General features: G+C 43.4%; 1 protein-coding gene across 1 annotated transcript in view; it reads right to left on the bottom strand.

The window, feature by feature from the left end:
- LOC310867207 (ephrin type-A receptor 6-like) overlaps positions 1–19,317 on the bottom strand; it is a gene marked incomplete at its 5' end in the record, with an annotated part of 252,731 nt that overhangs the window by 163,985 nt on the left and 69,429 nt on the right. The window contains 2 exon segments of the mRNA XM_083777088.1: positions 18,857–18,921; positions 18,923–19,170. Of these exon segments, the coding sequence (XP_083633214.1) occupies positions 18,857–18,921; positions 18,923–19,170 (313 nt within the window).

The following is a 19,317-nucleotide window of genomic DNA, read 5'->3' as shown; positions in this document are numbered from 1 at the left end:
TTGTAGCGCGCCACTCGGTGGCATGCTATGAGCTTGTAGATCTGATATTTTTCAATAGCTAAAGTGTAACATGATGCTAACACCAAAAGGGGTTCCCGCCCAAAATGGGTTTTAAACTCCCTGTCGGTTATCTATCTCCCGACAATGACCACCTAGCCAGATATTATCCCTTACATGACATAACATACTGTATACAATATGGTGGATTATGTACAAATGGGGTGGTTGCTCTTCAATTGAGACATTTAGATCGTGTCAAAGGTCATGTCTCATCGGGGACTGCCCGTAATTCCGACATCGTATTACTCCAACCAGGCGGCTTCGCGTGCGGATAGGGTTAGTAATCGGACCAACGCGCCGTCGGGATAATGTGCCGTCGGAACCATGACACGGTACCGTCTCACCTATAGACTCATGGTCTGACACACATTTTCACCAGATGGTCAAGATATTGATTTGAGTAAAAGTACAAAAGTAGGCCAACGACAAGACCTGAAAAGTAACTCCTTTGGACATGAGGTTTCCATCCGACAGAGACGACGTACCGTTGTGGGCCATTGACCTTGTCTCTTTATCTTTGCAGAGGTTTGCGTGATCTGCGCATTTCACAATGTAGATATTATGTCCTCTAGGGGGAGTAGAGAGCTATATAAAAATATGCGACCAGTCAAAGAGAGAGAGAGAGAGAGAGAGAGAGAGAGAGAGAGAGAGAGAGAGAGAGAGAGAGAGAGAGAGAGAGAGAGAGAGAGAATAAAAATGACTGTGGTTTGGGTTTTTATTAATTTGTTTGACGTGAAAAATACAGTTATTCCACCAGTGTTCTTGTGTTGTGTTGTGTTGTGGAACAACAACACAAGAACACTGGTGGAATCACTTTTTCTTTTTTTAACATGATCACAACCTTTGTGCTTTATAATCACAATGCTCTCTCTCTTTATGTCAAGGTGTGGTCGTAGCCTTGTGGTCAGTGCTGCCGACTTATGTATCATCCTCCCCTGTAGCTCACAGTTCAAATTCCGGATTTTACAATCATATTATTAGAAGTGTGGTGAAATGGATCTCTGTTTATTTAAATAGTTTAGTTAGTTTTAATGCATGATGAAAATAGCCGATCTACATTCTACAAGCTCGCTGCAAACAGGCTGAGACACTAAAACTGTATTATTTCAAGTGAAATGCTAGTGGTGTTGTGGTTACAGTCCATGACGTATTATGTATTATTTCATCTGGAGCCGCTAGTTTGATTCCCGGATTATACAACATTTTGTCAAATAAATGCATACCGAAGTAGCCAATAAATATATATGGTATTAAAGGTCCGGCCCCCGGCCCCCGTAACGGTCTGGGCACCGGACTGGTGATCCAGTCGCGGTGTGCCACGGGTTCGACTCCCGAACCCGACACGGCCTTTACCGCATGTCATCCCCCCATCTCTCTCCCGTTTCCTGTCAGCCTACTATCTGTCCCTTAAAAAAAAATACAAAAAAGGCGTAAGCCGCAAAAACATATCTTAAAAAAAAAAAAAAAAAAAAAAAGGTCCGGCCCCCACAAGTATGCAAAGTGTCTTGAGACAACTTGTTGCCATTTGACGTCATAATGAAATTGCATTGAATTAAGAGTGAAAGAGAGAGAGAGAGAGAGAGAGAGAGTGTGTTCATGCATGGTAAAGAGTAAAGCCCTTTCGTTTGATACACCTCAACTCTGCCATTGGGACACCAGACACATCCTTGAGAAGCTGGTGGGTGTGTGTGTGTGTGTGTGTGTGTGTGTGGGTGGGTGTGTGTGTGTGTGTGTGTGTGTGTGTGTGTGTGTGTGTGTGTGTGTGTGTGAAAAGTATAATGATTAAGATATAAAAGAAAGGCCAACTCTTTCATTCCAGCGGATCAGACTGATCCGGTTCTAACTAATTCATAGCAGTGCTGTCTCACTGAGGTCTGATTGTCTGAAAAGTACCATCCAGTAAATACTGATGCGGTGCCCGTTGGACACTAGCCTACTTGGAACGATGCAAGTTGGAAATTAATGCCCCACCCAGTTATTATGGGTGGGGCATGCGAGAGAACACAGCCAGGCTCAGTGATCACAACAAAACAACAGACCACACACACACACACACACACACACACACACACACACACACACACACACACACACACACACACACACACACACACACACACACACACACACACACACACACACACACACACACACACACACACACACACACACACACACACACACACACACACAGTGTGATTTCAAATCCTTACAAAAAGTCACCTCTGTTCCACAAATGTACCCATCAACTATTTTTCCTCCTCCCCCAAAAATGTCCCTAAAGGCTCTTTACTGTTGCTCTATCTTTGCCCTCATTAGCATTCTAGGATTTATGAATATGTACGCATTTGCTCGTCCACAATTTGGGGGTGTTCCAACAAGAAACCACAGAGGACATCTGAACACCAAAACGCACAGCGACGGAAACACAACCAGCCAGTCACATCCTCGTTAAACAAAAGGCTTGGCACCTTTTACGAAGAGAATTAAGTGACCAAGGTACAGGAGATACAAAGTACTCAAATGTTTTACTTAAGTCAATACTGCAATGTAGAAATACTACAAGTAGAAGTCCAGAATGCAAAAAGTACAAAAGGTACTGGTATAAAAATGTAATTAAAGTACCAAAAGTAGAAAGACTATCACATTTCACAAAGAAGTGCTGCAAAACCAGGGACGGCCTTAAGTTTCAAGAGTAAATATGACCAAAATTCTACATTTAGAATGGTAAATAATCGGCCTGGGCCATGGCTTAATGGTCCAGGCACCATGGCTGGTAATCCAGTATGGCAGTGTGCCACTCCCGATCCCGACGGCCTTTACTGCATGTCTTCCCCCCATTTCTCTCCCCATTTCCTGTCAGCCTACTGTCTGTCCCTCCATAAAAAAAAAGTAAAAAAAAAAGAATGGTAAATAATCACCATATACTGTAGTCACCCCTTCCTCTTGTCTATGACATACTGTATTCTGTTGATGCAGGCTTTGAGCTGAGGGATAGGGAAGAGTACAGCCTAATCAGTTAGTCTATGTGGATAATGTTGATGTGCTTTTTAAATATGCCAATGTTTCACTGTCTACTGTGCTGCTGCTTTCTGGTGGGAACAGTTCTGCATATGTCCGCGCAAAATAATGTGCATGAGGCGGTTGAGCGCCTGCAGGATCTCAACCCCCCCAAATTCGGCACAAACATGGGGATGAATGCATTCTACTATTATGCCACCAAAATGTGGAATGCCCTACCAGCCATCAAGGATGCTCTGTGTGGAATGCCCAATACCAATAGCCATCAAACAATTACTATTGCACTGCAAAGTGATACTATTTGATTTTAAACTAATTCGATACAAAGTCAAACGATATGATACTACATTGCTGTTTGCCTATCGATACAGTTGAATTCATCTATACATGTGACATGTCTGTACGTCTGTACATACAGTATACTACTGTAATCCACGTAACTCAAGAATCAAATTCGACACAGGCGTTCCACACCACCACAGGGAGTGCAGTGACCGGCTTTGAGTCGGTCGGACCCACAGTTGTCCAGGACCGGCCTCTGCCCCTGGACAGGGCCCAAATAAGCCAATTCGTCACCACTGATCACCCCTAGATCTCCATATATGGAACTGGCCTTTTCTGACGTCACAATGATTTAATGACATTATTTGGGCATGCCTGACAAAGAACTCCATATATGGGCATACAAGGGACACAAACATAACTGGGTGGGGCGTTCATTTCCAACTTGCATCGTTCCAAGTAGGCTAGTGTCCAACGGGCACCGCATCAGTATTTACTGGATGGTACTTTTCAGACAATCAGACCTCAGTGAGACAGCACTGCTATGAATTAGTTAGAACCGGATCAATCTGATCCGCTGGAATGAAAGAGATGGCCTTTCTTTTATATCTTAATCATTATACTTTTCACACACACACACACACACACACACACACACACACACACACACACACACACACACACACACACACACACACACACACACACACACACACACACACACACACACACACACACACACACACACACACACACACACACACACACACACACACAGTACCAATTAAAGGCGGTTTGATGCTTGTTAGAGCAAAGCAGTTCATGTGTGAAATGTCACAGTGCCTTCAACAGCACACACCACCTGCTGAGCACTGACGTCTGTACAGCACTAAATAAAACTGTCTGTCTGTCTATGCCTGTGTGCGTGCGTGCGTGCAAGAGATTGTTCAAGTAGGGTTCTTTATCGTATCCACAAACAACACCATTTTGTTTCCATTAACCCATTTAGACGTGAGGTCCATTCTAAAACAAGATGCCTTCTAAAACATACCCTAAGGTTTCTGAAAAACTTTTAATTCTTATTCCAAAATGTAAAAAATACATGAAAAATATGTATAAAAAAATGATGCTGCTACATGAGGTCCCAGATTGAAAGTTATAGCAATATAGCAATAGTAGAGGTTACAGTAGGAAGAGAGAGCACTAAGAAGTCAAGAGAAATATCAGCTCCATCGAGGTTCCAAGCAAGCAGAGTCTAGCGATCGTACGAAACGAAAAACTAGCAATGTCGCAAAGATTTAAATTTATCGTAAAACTGTCTGTCACCTGATGCGATACGAAAAGGTAAGTTGAAAGCATGGCAGACTGCTTTTTGTTCAGAGAATCAGACAAGGTGTCATTGCGTCAAGCAATCAGTGACGGAACACAAACACATGAATCCAAAAGCCCCATTGAATGAGCAATTCCCAAACCTTTTGAAAGTAGCTGAAGTTGCTCACTTGAAGCTTGTACAGCAAACCAAAAAAAGACACATGCACGCACGCACACACACATGCATGCACGCACGCAGTGTACAAAGAAGTACTTCTGCAATAAAAAGCCTCCAATTTGTCAGTCAGTGAAGTGTCACAGAAGCTTCAACAACCAAGCTGTCAGCTACATGCTGAGGCACCATGTCTGTCTGTCTACACAGCTACACAACACAGTGTGGGAGGGAGAGACAGAGAGCTCAGTACTGTGCCTAATGAGAGAGCTCCACTGATCTCATTCCCCCCAGATTCGGCACAAATATGGGGATGAATTCATTCTAGTATTATGCCACCAACATTTGGACTACGGTGTAATATATTACTACTACTACTATAACACCACCAGCCATCAAACTTGAAGGAGGGATCCCTCCTTCAAGTTCAAAACCACCATAAAAGAACACCTCTCTGTGGTACTTGGGTCCGGTCTCAGTCTCGAGTCCACATTTTCACTCTGTCACTCTGGTCTACAATGCAATGAAATAAATGCATATGCCCATATTATGAGGAGCCCATTCACATTAACTTTATAAGAGAGCTGTCTGCTGCTTATAGACATAAGCGCCAGATATATCATATATATATAGATATATAGCAGCTATATTGTAATTAACATGCAGCTGACCCCCCTGCCTGCTCTCGCAGTGTTTTCCGTAGATCAAATGATCAAAACAAAAAAATCTATAAAATGTCAAATCTGGTGTCGGTCTCGACACCAGGTCTCGACCCCGACCCCCTCCCACACTCGGCCTCGACTTGGACTCGCTTTAGGTGGACTGAACTACAGCACAACCTGTCTGCAATTTGCAATTGGACACTGTAGAGTGTAGACAAGATCAAGGCCTATCTAAATCCCCCTGACTTAGAGCGTTGTCCATGCCTTCATGTCCTCGTGGCTTGACTATTGTAATGCTCTGTACCTTGGAATTGATCAATCTGCTATCAGGCGCCTACAACTCGTCCAAAATGCTGCTGCTCGCTTCCTTACCGGAAAGAAAAAGCGTGATCATATTGCACCTGTCCTTGCTTCCCTACACTGGCACCCAGTTCGCTTTAGAATTGATTTTAAATTATTATTAATTGTTTTCAAAACCCAAAATGACCAGCCAGACCCTTGAGGTCAGGTGACCAACTGCTTTTGATTGTGCCCAGAAATCACTAGAGGTGCCCAAGTCTTCTCTGTGGTCGGTCCCACACTGTGGAATGCCCTGCCCCTTCCCATTCGGTCAGGGAAGGCAGTGCAGTGGTCCATGCTAAATGGGCCAGGGGCACGTCGTCTATATGGAGCAGCTTGCTAACGGTGTGAAGCTCAAGGTCTTTCATAAGAAATTAATAAAAACTCTCTGAGAGAGAGATAGAGATAGAGAGAGAGAGAGAGAGAGAGAGAGAGAGGACTTCCACACACACTAATTTGATCAAGTTCTAAGTCTAACGCGATGCTCCGTCGTCGCATGCCTTAAACAGCTGATCTATAAGCTCACAGCGCGTCACGGATGCGATGTGCTGTGAGCTTACAGATCGGCTGTTTTCGGCATGCAGCGAAGTGAGCCGACAAGCCCAGCTGGCTATGACTGAACCGCAGAGGTTTGAACCCACTGACATTGGCATCCTTAAAGAGCCTCGCACTCTCACTATAGCAAGGCTAAAAATGGAAATATAAATATTTAATGATTTAAAAAAAGGAAACTGTGGGAGGAGACATATATATATATGGATAATATTATTCACTGAAGGATTAACACAAAGCAAGAGCATTGCAGTGAAATAAAACAATTAAAAAGCTACAAAGCGGCCAAAGTTACAAGCAAATGCACACATTGCATGTTCTCCCAACACTTCCACTGAACAATGCAGACAGCGGCGGTGGGTGCATGTACGTATGGCGATTCTGTCTTGGAAGAGAGGGTCGAAGTTTGGCCTTTTGAGCTTGTAGATCGGCAATTTTCTGGATTGTATTTTTATTTATTTATTATTTTTTATAAGAATATAACAAGGAAAGGTTTCGGATTTTAGGTTTAGGTTTTCACCTGACATTGACGATGAGATACTGATTCCATGTGCATGCTACACTTACTGATGCACGCACACACGCACGCGCACACCTAAGAGCCACAAGCAAAGACTTCTGCAAAACAGAGATGGAGGGCTGAGAGATGGAGGAGGAATAAGGGCGAGAAAGATAGAACATGTGTCATCTGCAGTATGTTCGCGTGGCTGTGTGCCTGCATGCGTGCGTGCGTGATTGCGTGCATGTGCGCGTGCGTGCTGTAATGTGAACGCCTATGTGGCAGTGATACAGATAGCTCCTATTAAGCTGCTGGCTTCATCACTATTTCTCTAAACCCAGAAACACGCACAGGGCTGTGGTCAGCGAGAGGTCAGCCATATACAACATGAGAATGATCCATCACTTTGTGAGTGTGCGTGTGTGTGTGTGTGTGTGTGTGTGTGTGTGTGTGTGTGTAGTAAATAGCTGGCACTCAGGCTGAGCTGTAATTGGTTGGTCTGGTGAGCCAACAAACAGGGCTTGAGTCACTCTCATACACCCCCCGCCCCCCACACACACACACACACACACACACACACACACACGCACAAGCTTTCATATCCACCATATATACACATATTGTATCAACTCTCGCCTTCAACTTTTTTTTTTAAACTTTCCAATGGTTCATTGACCCTGAAGTAATTTCCTTGTCACGACCACACCATCTCGAGCAGAAACATTTAATGTTTTATTTTCCTAAATATGTGTTCTTCTCTCGTGCGAGACTGTTGCGCAAAAGTAGCTATTACTTTAGATTTTTTTAAGGGGGTTAATTAAGGTCTGTGGGATTGATGAATAATTAACCTTCTTCAACTGCTTATCCGGAGACGGGTCGCGGGGGGCAACAGTTTCAGCAGAGAGCTGAGTCCAGACTTCCCCTGATAACATTAAGCAAATTTTCCTCCATGGGATCCCGAGGCATTCCAAGGCCAGTGATGAGATAGACACCCCCCCCCCCACACACACACACACACACACAACAATCTGGTCCTCCGTGCGGAGACGCTCAGGCTCAACTCAACTTCGACTCAACTCAAAGTCTCTCACAAATTATCAAATTCCCTATCTCTATATGGAAGAGGCCAGCCATCCATCTCATTTTGTCCGCTTGTATCCACAACCACATCGGATCCATTGGAACACGGGTAATTTATTTTCCCTGACATCTTCGGGAAAGTAACGGTTTTGGACATACAAGGACAAGGTTACCCCCCCCGACGGCGACAAGACAAAAACTCTTTATTTTGAGTTCCAAATTGTGTTGGACTGAGTGCTATTGTGCTGCATGAAGCGCTGCAGATCAAAGCCATCCATTAGCGCACTGGGGGTGTCACAGCGCTAATGAATGCCTGGGCCACAACCCCCCCCCCCACCCTACCCCCCGTTTGTCACCCTGATGTGGACAACAGGGCACTGTGACGGCTGCTACATGTCCCTCCATTTGACATGCTGCAATCAGGTCACGCTAAAGTAGTCTACAACAACACCACCACCCAAGCACAAGCTGTTTCCACTGCATGGGGGGAAAACTCAGTGTTGCAGCCCTTTGTATGCACAAATACAACATTTCTTGCAGTGATGGAAGAAGTACTCAACTCAGAAGTACTCAATACTGCAATGTAGATATATGAATCTGTTGCAAGTAGAAGTCCTGTATTAAAAATGTACTTCATTCAAAAAGTGTTGGCGTCACAGCTTGTAGATCTGCTATTTTCACTAGTTTGGGTTCCCGGGCAGACGTCTAATCAATCTCTCTTTTGGGTCTGGGGAACCAATGTTGTTTTTTTTGTTTGTTTTTCTAAAAGCCAATCTAAAAACAGGCTCTCCAGTGGTTGGACGAAACCCAATTATTACCTTCAGCTGCCAAAACGAGCAGCGTGCAAAAGCCCTATTGGCACAATGGCAAAATTGGTGCTCACAAAATGCTGCCCAAAAAGTTGTAGCCGTCCACCCGGCCTGCTGACTACTGTCCGCACGCCGCTCAGAATGGTCGGGTCAGCGCTCATCTGGTCTGGTTGCTACTGCAGCAGTTTGATGCATTGGCACCGTTAATGGGACTGACAGTTTCATAATCGCTTTTAACAGTGGCTGTATTTCCATTCCTACTCTCTGAGCATCTGAACAGCGTACAGCAACACACAACCGTTTAATTTCCTTTTAGCTCAGCAGACCCAGGTCTTGAAAAAAGGCTCATATCTCATTGTTTATTATCATACGCCCGGTGCCAATGGCAATAAATTGTTATTGTAACTTCATGCTTTGTTTTGCGACGTTGAAACATATAAGCTTGTTTACTGCCGAGCGCAATCATTTCCTTCCCCCTCGCTTCCGTCTTATCGATTAATTTCCTTTGAGTCGGACTGTATATTGTCAGATGTATTTGCATTTTACACCATTTGCAGTCTGCTGTTGTGTTCGTGCAGACAAATAGATTTTTCAATGAATTAGTTGTTGATGAAGTGTTTCTGTGCATTTCTGTTGATTGTCACAGCAACTCTCTGTAAACTGTAATGAACACAGCTGCTATATACGTTTAAACACATTTAAAAAGCTTTGGAAAGATGTTTGTCTTTGCCCCGGTCAATAGACTTTTGGCGTCCCACCTTTTCTGTTATCAGTTTTAATCCTCACATTCCGTGCTCAGCCAATCAAATCATCGCTATGCCGGGGGTACATACAAACACACAAAGCTGGGCATAGGAGGGCTAGCGCCCCTCAAAAAATTCACACCATAATGTGAAGTGAGTGGTGCCTTGGAGTCAAGCACAGTTGTTGACCTAAGCACACAGGTTGTAATGACCCCTCCTTCATGACCTGTGTGTGTGTGTGTGTGTGTGTGTGTGTGTGTGTGTGTGTGTGTGTGTGTGTGTGTGTGTGTGTGTGTGTGTGTGTGTGTGTGTGTGTGTGTGTGTGTGCAGGAGTCAATGGGTCATACTACAGAAAGACATACAGTACACGCTCGGTCACTCATTGGAGCATTTTGGCAGTGCGCAAAAAAGGCTTTATACCATGATACCCTCACCAAGGGCAGAGCGACGCAGTGTGAGTATGTAGGTCGGCTATTTTGGCGAACAGATTTAGTGTAGGTGCCTACACAGAAAGAGCATGTCCAGTTCTCTAAAGACTACAGCGGTTTAAGTCTGAAATGTGAGTACTTCTCCCACAAGCGTGCTGCTCATACAGTATATACCAACATATTGAGCAGGTTATCGCTGCTGCCCGGAATTAACATTCACATGATAGGATGTGTCTGCGATGCAATATTTATCCCCCGGGTCTGCTGCCAAAGCACTGAGCTTATATAGAAAGGCTAAATGCATTAGACAAGATACAGTAGTAAGATGCAGCGCGGAGGGACCTCAACGTAATAATGTGTAATACCAGTGGAATTTCACAGAGATGAGGCATGAGCGCTGGTTCAGCTAGAGGAGGCACAGGAGTCAAGCCGTTCCCACACACATACACCCTCCTATCCATTAGATATGCATATGCTCTTTTAGTTGCAGAGTTAGATTTATATGTATATCAATCACCTGAACACTTCTAGAACTATAATAATGATAGCTCAAATGTATATAGTGCTTTTCTAAGTACCCAAAGGTTACATAGGGAAAGGAATGAACGACTTTAATAGGCAAAACAAAACATAGGCAAAATTGCATAAGTGCTAGATTTAAAAACGATAAAAGTTAAGCAAGGGTTGAAGAGATATTTTGAGTGTGGTTTTGAAGGAAGTGAGGGATGTGAGGTCATGGAGGACAGGTGTAATGTGGTCTCTGGGGCGGGTTGCTGGTGGTGAGCAGACAGCCAGCTGTGTTCTGAACATATTGGAGTTTGTCGAGGAATTTGGAAGTGGTGCCATACTGTTGCAGTAATGAATGAGTGAACTCACACCCAGCTGGGAATGACAGAGAGGGCCGGATACGGGTGGTGTTCCTGAGGTGGAAAAAGGCAGTTTAAAGGCTGCATATTGATAAGGAAATGGGATAAACACATACCAAAAAACACATACCAACACAAACAACGATTGTGTTGGTATGTGTTTTGCTTTTGCATGTTCCAATGGCTCCTGCAGCTACTTGTATAATATGCTATTGCTGAATAGCCAACATATAGATGGATAAATTGGTTAAAATGATTGTGATGCTGTATCAACAAATGTTGTTGGGGACCCCTGGGAAACCTTCCAAGGACCCCGGGTGGTCCCCAAGATGTCGTATGTGTTTCTCACGACTGACAAAAATATAATTCAAAAATATATTTGTGCCAGTTCCATCAAACTTTCCAGTGTGCCTCCCATGACGCATGCCGATTGTGGCGTGTCCATTTAAGCAGATCGACATTCACATATCTCATGCTTCTATTTCGTGTACTCTACTCCCCCCCAAGCCCCCCGTCTTCTATGGTCTTAAAAAAATATTTTTTTAACACCCATCAGATATTCTATTACATTTTCTCACACACGTATCTGTATAAAGTGTCATTTCGATGCATCACTTTCCAGCCCAAGCTAGCAGGTACAATGGAACACGGTAGTCTACAAGTTCCTGGGGAAAGTGCCATTAGCGTAGCCCAGCACCTCTCTCCCTCTCCGTCTCTCTCTTCCCTGAGGCTGGAAGGTTCTCTCCGCTAGTTCATTGCGTGCCATGGTTTTTCTTTAATAACACTGCCAATTTGAAAGCCGCCACAACGAAACAAGGGTTGCATTTCAGGCCTGATAATGGCTACACGACGCCCGAAGGGCCCGAATGAACCCGACCGTGAAGACGTGCTTCTCTGGGACCCATGCATGGAAAGGTGGGAGATAAAGAGGGAAGGAGACACAGAAGAGGATAGAAGTGGAAGTCTATAAGACCCAGATTAATAGTGGGTCCGCCAAGGTACTCCAGACAAATATACAAAGTAAAATATACAAAAATGTATTGATTGATTGATTGATTGATTGATTGAATACTTGAACAGCATGGAGGTACTTTAAAGGGAGATATCAGGAAAAGTGAAGAGAAGTAAGATGTGCAGTAAAAGTAACCCGAACGTGGCAGTTTCACGAGCGTTTCCCATTGTCGCTCTGCCTGTTGGATCGCCTCCCGCCTCCATATACTGTAGATGAAACTGCGGAGCCGTGCCCTGTGAATCAATACTGTGGATGTCGCATTAAACCTAACCTATACCGTTTGCTCACAGACAGTCATATGGATTGAACACATGCACGCCACGTTAAGCATCCAATAATGATGCACTGAAACGGATGGAAGGCAGATGGACAGGCAGCACCCCCTCCTCTGCAGTCCAATCTGCAACAACAATGATCTTCCATTTAACGCGTCGGGGATAGACTGCAGTGTTCCTCTCCATTATCTGCCTCTTTCAAAAGGTGCAATTTTGCCTTTACGTGTGTCACACATGGGGCCAGCCATCTTCTGCCAGACTGGTCCTTTAGAGATGAACAAAAGGGCTGGCTAGACGTGATGAGCCTGTCCCTGGGCTTCTATTATCTCAACCAAAAGAGGGTGCCTTCAGAAACCGTGTCTGGACGGATCAGAATCAGATCCACAAACCCACCGGCACTGCCATCTGCTCACTCCCCCAGAGTTGGTGTGTCTACTATCACGAAGACAGCTCTGGCACACAACAAGTCTTGTGGCAGAAATAGGGAAAAGATAATGACTTGCATACAAAAAATAGATCAAGCCAAAAAACTAAGCTAGAATCCGAGGCATCAATTTTGGCTCTATCTACAGCTGTGGTTTCACCTCTGGCCCATTGATTGTGGTGCAGATGTACATGCAGCTGTACATGCAGCTGTGGAGGGGGCCCCCACATCAAAGGATTAAACATAATCAGCTATAATAGACAAATCTGCAGAGAGGTGTCCTGTAGACAATCATAGCTGCGGTGTCAAATTAATCGAAGCTTGACACTGCAGCATTGATTTCCTGGATTTGTCTATGAGGACAGCTGGCTCCAGTACAGTACAGTACAGTACAGTACAGTACAGTACAGTACAGTACAGTACAGTACAGTACAGTACAGTACAGTACAGTACAGTACAGTACAGTACAGTACAGTACAGTACAGTAGGTGCATGGGTTCAATTAATTGATACAGCAATAATCATATCGTATTCCTGCCCGATAATATCGTATCGTACAATAAGGGGTATAAGACCCTCGGCTGCGCCTCGGGTCTGCCTACACCCCCAGCCATTGTAAAATACCCGGTAAACTGAGACCTCTTGTGGCTTATTGCTTAAATCTACAATGCGTCACATTGCGACACATTGTGAGGCTATTTTCAAATGGCCGAAATGTATATGGGGCTAGGAAGTGGTTAATGTATGTTGTGTAGGCTAATAATCATCTAAATCTACAAAGTAACTAAAGTTTTCAACAAAATGTAGTGGAGTAAAAGTACAATATTATTTGGATCTGAGATAGTGGAGTAAAAGTACAATATTATTTGGATCTGAGATGTAGTGGAGTAGAACTACTGAAAACTGGAAATACTCCAGTGGTAAGATAATAAAATACCTCAAAATGAAGTACAGTAAAACCGAGAATCAGATTCCAAACTTTACAACTCCCTAAAGAAAGAGGGGGACTATCCCTTCCAAATTTGAGGGATTACTATTATGCGTCACAATTAAGACCTTTAATATGTTGGTGTGATGATAAATGCGAGGCTAAATGGAAATCAACATCCCTATTCAGTCTTTAATTGGGAACAAACACCAGGCTAAGTCATACTATGACATTTTAGACCCATTCACAATATTTACTTTAAATACTTGGTTCAAAGTCGTGAAACAGTTCAAAATGGAGAGGACAATCAGGGTGTTGAGGTGGCCCGCTTACAATCCAGATTTTAAGCCTGGTGTGTACGATCAAACTTTCAGGCGATGGGCTCGGTATGGTTTTTCCTCTTACAGTACTGCCATGAAAGGCATTGTGTTATTGAACTTTGAACAATTGAAAGATATGTGTATGTGCATAGATAACAAGGACTTTTTTAGATACCTCCAAATACGAGAGTACTTTATGGGGGAGGTGAAAGCATCCGAGCCGGTGGCCTCAAACGATCTCATACAGGTTTTTATTCAGGCATATAAGCATGAGTCCAAAAGAGTAGTGTCCAGTATATATAATGCCCTGGTTTCAGCTAGGGTCAATTCCACAGAGTACATTCAAATGAATTGGGAAAAAGAGTTGGAGATTACCATCACATCAGAAGAATGGGCAAACATGTGCAATACACAAATTACATCCACCAATTCAAGAATGTGGAGAGAATTCTGTTGGAAGACCCTAATGAGATTTTTTATTACCCCCAAAATTAAATCAAGACAACTGAAAACAGATCAGCCATGCTGGAGACAGTGTGGCCACAAGGGGGCGGGCCACGCTCATATTTTCTGGTCTTGTCCTAAAATTCAGAAATACTGGCAGGACATCCACTCCACCTTGGAGACCATTCTGTGTTTTGAGATACCTCTGTCTGTTCCTTTTCTACTGTTAGGAACTATCCCTGAAGAGTTTCTAATACATGATAAATATTTAATCAAGATCCTCTTAGCAGCAAGTAAAAAAGCAATCACACACAGGACCCACCAACGAAAGATCAATGGATGGACATTATTGAGGAACTGTATGCTATGGAAAAACTACCATTCATACTTGGACTACAAGAGGATAAATTCTATAAAAAGTGGGAAAAGTGGAATCTCTTCTCTCATTCTAGCGATATTGCAATAGGATTTCATTGAAAGTTTTTTCTAATATGAAAAATGCAGCCTTTTTTTCTTTTACTTTTTGTCTTTTTATTTTCTTTTTCTTTCCGTATAGTCTTGTCAGTTGTGTTTTTCTTGTCTGTTCTTCCTTCAATAAAAATTAAGTGAAAAAAAATAAATGAAGTACAGTACTTAAATGTAAATGTACTGTAAATTACTTTCCACCAATGCCAAGAACAGGACGTGTGTGTGCTGTCAGTCTGGCTCAAGGACACTCTAATGGCCGTTCACCGCCTGACGTGGACACTGCGCCTGGCTGACCCTGTGGTTACGGGTCACGGTCCAGACTCAAGTGCCTGTCAGCTGCTTTCCCATTTAGCAAGTCCTTCCTCTCTCTCACTCTCACTCCTGCCGTCCCTTAAAGGGATATGTCACTTTCAAACATGATTTGGGGGTCATTTTATAACGTCTACTCTGGCTTTCGCGTTTCAGCCCATCAGCTTTTTCAAGTTACTTGATTCTATATATATATATATATATATATATACACACACACACACGCGAGAAACAGGGACGTGTCTCTTCAAAGAGCCTAAAAGCTTATTTATACTCATAGTTTTAGGTGATAAGCTGGTGGTTAGTAAAACAGGAGATGAGTTTGGGTGAGCGGTGAGTCGCTTATCATCGCGGCGTGACGTTGTAGTTTTTTGGTGGTCACCTTATCACTTAAAACTGGACTATGAATAGGCCTTAATTCATTAGCAGAGCAACATCAGTCAGCAAAACAAAGGATGTGTGTTTTACATGAGTAGAACATGTTTACAACACTGAAGTCCAAAAGGAAAGTGTACTTTGCAGGCCAAAGAGTACACCTTTGTGATGTCACTGATCACATGACTCCTAAACAGAAGGGGGTGGGGGGTGTGACTATTTTATCATTATTTCCACACAACAACTCAAAAGGTATATTAACCCATCTGCTGCCTCCTGCTGGACGCAGAGCCAACCGCAGACTGCAGAGATTCACACTAAATAAATAGCGTCATGCTAGTGAGCTAAAATGAAGCCATCCTTGCTCTAGAAAGAGCCAATGTTCCCATCTAGACCGGATAATCAACAAAGACCTCCGCACATTGCGCGTTTTACCCAAACCAAGGAGAACTCCGTAGATTTCGAGTTATTCCGCTTTTTAGTCAGCCTGTATAAAGGGAGGTGAACGGCAGCACGGTTGCGCAATAAGGTCTAGGATCGCTAAAGAAACAAAGGCCAAGCAAAACATAAATAAATAAAGCTTATCAGACGGAAGGTTACACCAGAAGCATTTGCCGGTTGGATTCCAACTGGTGGAACCTTCCGTCAGAAGCAGTACATTTGGGGTTCCCAACTTCCCATCCTACATGGGTGTGTGAGGTCCTTTTGGTGCTAGTTGTGCTGAATACAGCAGACAGAAACTACAGCTTTAAGCAACAAGTTTACAATCCTCAAATGGAACATTTTGTTAAGGTATGAATAAAGCCCTGGCGGGTGTCGCAGTTACAAGCTGTGAATGATGACACAAGGAAAACACACCCTGCATTCGCCGACGAGCAATGCCGACATAATGTCTTTAACATTTCTTTCTCTTAATTGGAATCCTCTTCCCTCTCGCTCCCTCCCTCTCGATTAACAGGTCTATTGTTAACGCACGCACGCACGAAAACACACACACACACACACACACACACACACACACACACACACACACACACACACACACACACACAGCAGGGTTGACAGTAGCATCACGGCAAGATTAGAAGAACTCTTGACATCAGTGTGTGTCCACTGTCCACGTGTGGGTGTGCGTACGTGCGTGCGTGCGTGCGTGCGTGCGTGCGTGCGTGCGTGGTCATGATGTGTGTGGCTTGCATACAATCAAGTGATACAGAGTGTGAGGCTGGTGTGTGTAGATGTGTTGCATCAGATATCACTTTTGTTCCGTATGTGAATAAAGGATACTGCAGGGCCACCACCCCACCAGCCCTGCTATCAGCCTCTTCATCTATCTATCCATGTACAGCATGTATGTATGAATGTATGTATGTATCCATGCTGCGATGCACAGCCATCTATCTATCTCCTGGCTCCAGTTGGCGCGGCTGCTATGTTAGGAAACTGATGAAAGGAAACGATATGATACACAGCCCACAATCCATCTCCTCCCACGCCTCGATAAGAAGACACCAGCGGTGGGGAAAGAATACTCACATTCTTCTCTTAAGTAAATGTATGAAATCTACAAAGTAACTAAAGTTTAAAAAAAATTGTAGTGCAGCAAAACTAGAACATTTGCATATGAGATGTAGTGGAGTAGAAGTACAGAAATGTGGAAAGTAAAAGAAAAAAATAAACCTCAGGCCGAAACCTCTTATCTACCATCGTACTACAGCGTCACACAAAAGCATCACCCGTAGCAGATCTGCAAGAATTTGAGCTTGTAGATCTGCTACTTTTGCTGTTTTTCAATTTGTGTGCCTTCGACGTTTTTTTGGTTTTGTTTAGTTTTTCTTCTTCATCTTTCAAAGTCATACCCAAGCTGCCTTTCCAGATGCATACTCAGTGCTTTTCAAGCAACTTTGCAGTTTAAAGTTTGCATCCAATTTGGAAGACTATCATCTCTTTCATCGCTATGCCAGGCAACACTCTGCATATCCCCCCCCCCCCCCCCCCCCCCCCAAATGTCAAGGCTGGCCGACAAAGATTTCTGACCAAATGCCTTGATATCGATATTGGTGATGATTGGTGCTTTAGGAAAACATTGTATTTTCTTTGTTAAACGCAAATGTTCTTCAAATATTTTCCCATTTCAATGAGTAACATGTAATTTGAAAGCTTACATTCTGCACTTTCATAATCTGTAAAATAATATATAGAAAATGACCATGGGCATGGTCTACTCAAACCACTATACTGGGTTACATAATTATGTGTAGATATATTTTGTTTTATTTCTCTATCTTCTCTTTGCTTCCCTTGACCCAACACAAAACAATGGAGCTACAAAATAAAGGGGGATCACCCACTTCTTTACCCCTGTAAACCAGTGATGTGGCAACAAAACAGATTCTGATTCAGAAAATTACACCACTTTACTGTAATGCAGCAGTATGTATGCATGTATCACATTCACAATATTACAATATCCAAAAGCTCAGACTGCTATCTAGTCTCATCACAATATCAACTATTTATATATTCCCCCGAAATATGCTGTGGTTAGAATGGTAATGAGTTTGACACATTGTAGCTCTTTAATGCTAATGCTAATGCATTATGCATTATGATGTCAAAGGATCATACTGGTCTCAATACTTTACTGTCTACAATACTTTATTTTTATTTCATTTTGCTTCCGATTACATTTTCTCCACAGTTATTAAAATGTCACTGAACTTACCAGAATAACTGGCAAAATGTTGGCTAAACGTCAGTGTGCGATTAATAAGAATTTAATTAAGAATTTAATTTGAGAATCAGTCTTTTGTCATGTTCGCCTGAAACCTTTCAAACCTAAACATTTGATTCAATGCAACGAGGTTTCCCTAATTCAGTCACTGTACATACATGATGAAACATGTATTCTACAAATAACCGCCATCACATTGAAAATTGCCTCGCCTCAACAATCCTCTCATGAGGACTGATAATGATGCACCTTTTAAAATCTTGCTGCAAGGTTAATATTAACGGGACCATACAAAGCATCATATTTAACAAATTTAACTAAGTAAGGAACAACTGTGTACTTGACTCTGTAAATAAGCAGGCCAGAAGAACACAAAGTCATCTTGGGTAGAAAATAAAGTAAAGATGCTATGCTCTCTACCCGCATTCAACCAACAAGCTCCACACATCACCGATGTCGGCCATGGAAGGAGTTGGATAGTCTCTGTCAGCTTCTTTGAGTGAAACAAATGACCAGGTCGTATGAAAACAAGCCCAAAGAACCAACCGGTCTCACCACTTGAGCCTTATTACATCAGCTATTTTCAAAAACAATCTTGAAAGCAAGCCAAATATAAAGCAACTACACTTCAGAAGTAACCCCAAACAAAAGCAACCTGCAACTATGAATATTTACAAGCGACTTTACAGGAAAACAAGCCCAAAGAAATATACATATGCGGTTAAAGGAAAAAAAAGACTCACCGACGCACGAGCCGTCTTGCTCCTCGTAGCCCACGCTGCACACACAACGCCCCAGCGGCACAGCCAGTCTCGTCGGCGCCGCAGTACAGCTTGGGCGTGTCGCGCTCCTCGGCGTGGTCCACGCACGCGCCGCGCACCTCCACCAGCGACGACGAGTCCACGCGCGGCACCGTGTCCGGGAAGGACGCCAGGTTGCGGAGCGTGAACGGGCACTTCTTGTAGTAGACGCGCACGGACACCAGCGCGATGCACGCGCCGATGTCCTGGAAGGCCAGGTAGAAGCCCTTGTGGCTGATGGGGCCCACCTCGCGCACCTGGAAATAAACGGACGGGGGACATTTTCTATCAATGTTTGTTTTAAGCAGGGTTGATTTTGTCAACTAAAAAACGATGACAAAAAAAGTCTGTCTGACTACCTTTTTTCACTGACGAAAACAAATATAAACTAAGCCATTATGACT

This window comes from Protomyctophum parallelum (genome assembly GCF_964188405.1).
Source record: "Protomyctophum parallelum genome assembly, chromosome: 11".
Classification (NCBI taxonomy): domain Eukaryota; kingdom Metazoa; phylum Chordata; class Actinopteri; order Myctophiformes; family Myctophidae; genus Protomyctophum; species Protomyctophum parallelum.
Note: the sequence above shows the minus strand (reverse complement) of the source record. Positions and strands in the feature narration are given on the sequence as shown.